The sequence below is a fragment of the Octopus bimaculoides genome, chromosome 23, assembly GCF_001194135.2.
Source record: "Octopus bimaculoides isolate UCB-OBI-ISO-001 chromosome 23, ASM119413v2, whole genome shotgun sequence".
NCBI lineage: Eukaryota > Metazoa > Mollusca > Cephalopoda > Octopoda > Octopodidae > Octopus > Octopus bimaculoides.
In genome coordinates this window covers 22,413,707-22,419,626 of record NC_069003.1, presented here as the reverse complement: position 1 = coordinate 22,419,626, position 5,920 = coordinate 22,413,707, and the positions used below count along the sequence as shown (strand labels likewise).

The window sequence follows — 5,920 nt, the reverse complement described above, 5'->3', positions numbered from 1 at the left end:
ATACACATATACATACATATATGTATATATACACATATACATACATATATGTATATATACACATATATACATACATATATGTATATATACACATACATATGTGTATATATATATATATATATATATATATATATATATACACATACACACATATATATATGTATATATATACACATACACACACACACACACATATATATATATATATATATATATTTCTACACACACTCAAACATACGCCACAATTTTGGTGGGAAAGGCAGGAGAGGATTTCCCAATCACTGGCAAGTTTCAATTTCTTTTAAGCAGGACAAAAGAGGGGGGTGATAAGGAAATTGACTGGACTCTTCGATCTAAAACAAAACCATCAACAACAAAACAAAAACAAAAAAGTTATTTGTGCTGGTTCAATCTGTGATCACTACATAGGGTTCGCATATATTTCTGAAGCACAATAGATAGATGTATATGTATTATTTACATATAAGGATGTATATATACACAGGTAGCTGTGTGTGAGTATATGTGTGTGTGCATATATATATATATATATATAAAACAAAACAAAGAACACTACTACATCTATCGTGATTTGATTAAGGAAGCTTGTCTTGTGAATTAAATATACATTAAAGAAGTATATGTCTTATGTCCGCTGACTTAGATAGTTGTTTAGTGACAGTAAAGGAAGTCAAGTGAGTTACAAAACAAATTATAAAGTAAGAAGAACGATATAAGAGGGGATCGTTCGTCTGGTCTTAATAACGGAGGTGACCAGTATCGGCGGGGTAAACATGAGGTAGGATTACATTACACGGTGACATTCAACAAAGATATCACTATGGAAATATATATATATATGTATATATTAAACTAACCTTCGAGAAAGCGTCATCATGGAAATATTGGTGCATGTGTGTATATAGAGATATAGATATATTTATCTATTTTATGTTGTGTGTACCTGACTGTGTGTGCATCAAATGCATATGATGAATGAAACACGACACACAGACAGAACTGGTTGGCTATGGCAAGCAAGAGTTATCTCAGCTTTGTCTAAGATATCATCACCAGATGTCACGACGTTGACCCTCGTCCCTAGCCAAATCTCGTCAAATTTCCACCATTTCGTTAACTTTTCTTTGTTCCCCCCACCCTACACTGATCGTTTCGTATTTATTTGAGTTTCAGATTTTGGCACAAGGCCAGCAGTTTCGAAAATTTGTTGGGATGGAGTTTAAAATCCATTTTAATTCACTTCAGCATTTTATTTAAACACAGATGCAGGCATGGTTGTGCGGTAAAAATTTTGCTTCCCAACTACATGGTTTCAGGTTCAGTCCCACTACGTGGCACCTTACGTAACTGTTTTTTTTTACTATAGTTTGACGAAAGCCTTATGAGTGGATTTGGTAGAAACTAAAAGAAGCCTGTCGTATATATATGTGTATGTGTGTGTGTGCATGTGTGTGTGTGTTCCCCACCCCGACCACTGCTTGACAGCCAGTGCTGGTGCAGTTACGTCCCCGTAACTTTGCAGTTCCGCAAAAGAGGCTGATAGAATAAGTACCAGGCTTTAAATAAAATTTTTTTAAATGTACTGAGATCAATTCATTCAACTACAAAATTACTTGCAAAGTCACTTCAGGAAAAAATATCAATTTTTTTCAAATTTCCTTTGACAAGAAGCTTGATCATAGAGCATGATTTAAAACTGGAACACACTCTGGAAGTGCTATGAAACCATGTGATGAAAAGAGACCAGATGGTCTTACCCTCTGTCTCGCGGTTAGAGGTCGGTGCCTCATCTGGGCTGCCACAGTCTGCAACTCCTTTGCTCCCTCCCACAGCCTGGATGCTGCAGCCGAACAGAAGAAAACCCTGAAGTATTGGGACCTGACAGTGAACTAACTTTTCAGCCGACCCTTGTGTGTGTGTGTGTGTGTGTGTAAACAGATATACATATATGTAGACTTGCCCACCACAACAGAATTAAGATCTGGGGCCATGTAAAATCACCCAGTATACTCTGTAAAGTGGTTGGCATTAGGAAGGGCACCCTGCTGTAGAAACCAAACAAAAACAGACGATGGAACCTAGTGTATCTCCTGTCGTTGCCAGCTCCTCTCAAACTATCCAACCCATGCCAGCATAGAAAACGGATGTTAAATGTTGATGATGATGATGATGATGATGATATACAGGGTGCAATGGGTAAATTGTCACCATTTTATATTTTTAATTTCACGCATGTGCATTGTTTGTTTTTGATTTTGTCGCCTACACAGTATAGTAGGGTCAATTGGGCACCATCTTTGAGAAAAACAGTACCATGACGCAATTCACTCTGCCAAAAATTTTAAAATAACATGCTGTACTGCTTGGCATTCATACTTGATGCTCCAATACAAACATTTCAGAGTGTTTGTGTGTCAATCTGAGGACATGTACTGGTAGTGATAAAAATCAAACATCCAGTCAATATCATGGTGTTTGGAATGATCACTAGTGATGGTGATGTTATACCTCCATTCATCTTCCTACATGGCCTCAGTTTCAACACAGAGGCCTACATCAAGTGCCTGGAGGAGGTAGTGCTGCCCTGGGTCAAGAGGATGGCTGCTGGATGACCCTATGTCTGGCAACAAGACTCTGCACTATGCCACACAAGCAGGAGGACCCAATCATGGCTGTCAGACAATTTCTGTGACCACATCACCACTAACATCTGGCCACCTAACTCCCCAGACTGCAACCCCCTTGATTATTATGTATGGGGCGCAGTTGAGTGAGAGACCAACAAAACTCCTTGTAACACCAAAGATGAATTGAAGGCAAGGATTATGGCAGCATTCACCAACTTAAACAAGGAGATCATCCAGAAGATTGCAGGTGATTCCAAAGTCACCTGGAGGCTGTGGTTGAAGCCAATGGCAATTTTATTGAATAAATTTACTCTTTAGTATTTCAAGATATTTTTATGTAATTTAGGTAAATATATCTGTTAAAATGAGATACCAGCGTTACTTTCATTTTTGCATAATTTAGATGACAATATATTCACAACACACTGTTATATATATGCTAGCAAAGGTTGGACAGTCCAACAAGATGCAATAGGTTGGAAGGTCATGTCTTTCAATGTTTGGTTATTGTGACATAGTTTTTATGGTTGGATGTCCTTCCTAACACTGACCACTTTAATGAGTGTACTGGATGTTTTATGTAGCACCAGCATTGATGGGGTTGCCTTGCAGCTTGCAAAGTGGAAAAAAGAGTATTCCATGAGGGAAAGGAACAGATTTATTGTGAGAGATGATAAAGGGAGAGTAACAGAGAGAACAGTGTTAGGACAGGGGTGGGTAGTACTGGGTAGTAATGAGGTGGGTTGTGTGAGTAACAAAGGAGGGGAGGGTGAAAATAACGTCAGAGCTTAGTATGAAGGAGAGGGAGAAGGGATGAGATGGTAATGGCTATGGGGTAGATTGAGTTGGTGAATCCAGCAATGGGATGGGTCAGCCCTTCTGCCATGTTAACATGGGTTGGAGTTAAACAAACGGGTTTATTATTGAGAATAGATAAGGACACTGTTAGGAAAGGGTACAATGGGAGGGAAGTGAAAAGTAGCATCAGGGGTTTAGTGAGAGAGAGTTAAAGAATGATAAGACAGTGGATAGAGTTGAGTAGGAGGGGGTGTTAGCCTTTGTTTGTTATACATGGTTGGTTAAAGTGGTGCATAAAAGAAAGATATGTAAAATGGAATTGGCTGATGGGAGGAGAATGGAAAGGTAGTATCAGGGACTAGTGAGGGAGAGAGAGTCAGAGTGGTAAAAGCAGTGAAGAGGGAGGATGAGAGGTTTGAGTAGGAGAATATGCAGTGCTACCCTACATTATATATGGGTGGGTAGAGAAGAGAGAGAGAGATAAAATCATGTTGAGAGACCAGGATATATTTTCTCAAAGTAACATATCCAAGACAGTATGGTGACAGAACAGTCAGGGAGGGCAAATAAAGGGTGCCAGCTTTTAATCTGTCCCTGCTCAACATTTGGGAGGAAGGAGAGGTAACAGGACACGGGGGTGACAGAGGTGTGAGGAAAGAAGGTATTCACTATGCACATAAATCAAGTGCTTTCCTTTCAGTTAGGGGTGTCATGATACAGTGAATGGAAGCAATGAAAGAGTCAACCTATATATCACTGGTTGAGTGGGGGATGAATTGCTACTGTCTCTAGCAATAGAGTGTTCACCATTGACAAGATCAAACAAGGTCAAAATTATATGATCTGGTGGTCTCAGCACTGGAGGTAATAGGGATTTATCTCCCTGCAAGCGATATAAACCACACTGCATTTTGCACCAAAAGCCAATATGAGAGTTTCTCTCTTGATAACTATTGCAGTATAGCTTGTTCTAATAGAACATCCACATTTAAGTAAGGATAAATATTACATCTTGGTATTAATACAACCTCTTATGCTAATTAATATTTTTTTATAAGCTCACTGGCTAATTGTGACACCAGCACCTGTTCTGGCACTGTTATTCTATATACCGCTGGTAAGATGAATTGCTGCTATCTCTAGTGGTTGGGCGTCCATCACTGACAACATCAAACAAGGTTGAAATCCTGTGATCTGGTGGTCGCAGCACTGGAGGTGGAGATGGATTTATGTCCCTGCTAGCAACACAAGCAAGCTTGCATTTTGCACCAAAAGCCTTTATGAGGTTTCTCACATGATAACTACTGGAGTATAGCTTGTTCTAATAGAGCATACACATTTAAGTGGAGATAAATATTACCTCTCAGTACAGAATCAATACCTAATTAGGAGAATAGCTGGTCATTGGATGAAAGAGTATGGAATAGCCAACAGGTGTGGAGATGCATGGGAACACATGCCCAAAAGGTACAGAATAGTCATACCAAAGAAATGAATGCGGGTAGTAAGCTTGCATTGGAGGTCAGGTCTTGTGCAGCACAGTATATCATCAGTCAATATCCTTCATCAATCTTAAGTCATCTATTGTGATAATTTTTCCCAAGTCTTCCTTGATCTCCCTCTTCCATATCTGACATTTATTTTGAGCACTCAGCATTTGCTTATGCAGCCATCATTCACATCACATACCAGCACATTACATCTGATTACTTTTACACACAATATTTTTTTCAGTTCATTTATACATTCTCATTCCTTTACACACACACATGCATCTGTGTGTCCACACACACGTGCGCTCACACACTCATACATACATGCGTGCACACACACACACATGCCACCAGGGTTGACATTGCCTTTCATCCTTTCTGGGTCAATAAAATTAGGAACTAGCTGAGCATTGGGGTCAATGTAATCAACTTACCCCCTTACACCAAACTGCTGGCCTCAATCCAAAATTTGAAACCATTATTATTATTATTATTATTATTATTATTATTATTAAGGCAGTGAGCTGACTGAGTCGTTAGCATACCAGGCAAAATGCTTCATGGCATTTTGTCCATTTTAACATTCTGAGTTTTATTCATCTATTCAGGATCAATATAGTAAGTACTAGTTAAGTACCAGGTTCTCAACTGGTACTTATTTTTATCAACCCCAAAATGATAAAAGGTAAAGTTGACCTCAGTGACATTTGAACTCAGAACATAAAGTCAGAAGAGATGCTGTGAATCATTTTTCCTGACACCCTAGCAATTCTGCCAGCTCGTCACCTTACTGCAGCATAATAGTGGTTTCACATTTTGACACAAGGCCAGGAAGTTTGGGTGAGGGAGTAAATTGATTATATCTACCCCAGTGTTCAACTGGTACTTATTTTATCAACCCCAAAAGAATGAAAGGCAAAACTGACCACAGCAGAATTTGAATCCAATATATATATATATATATATATATATATATATATA

The 5,920-nt window shown here is 38.7% G+C and overlaps 1 protein-coding gene across 1 annotated transcript in view; it reads right to left on the bottom strand.

Moving 5' to 3' along the window:
• Positions 1-1,101, bottom strand: part of LOC106876965 (pre-mRNA-splicing factor CWC22 homolog) — a 49,997-nt gene extending 48,896 nt beyond the window's left edge. Inside the window, exon 1 of the mRNA XM_052976066.1 lies at positions 879-1,101. Within this exon, the coding sequence (XP_052832026.1) occupies positions 879-898 (20 nt within the window). The 5' untranslated portion in view covers positions 899-1,101. The remainder of the gene's footprint in view (positions 1-878) is intronic.
• Between the last annotated feature and the right edge of the window lie 4,819 nt (positions 1,102-5,920).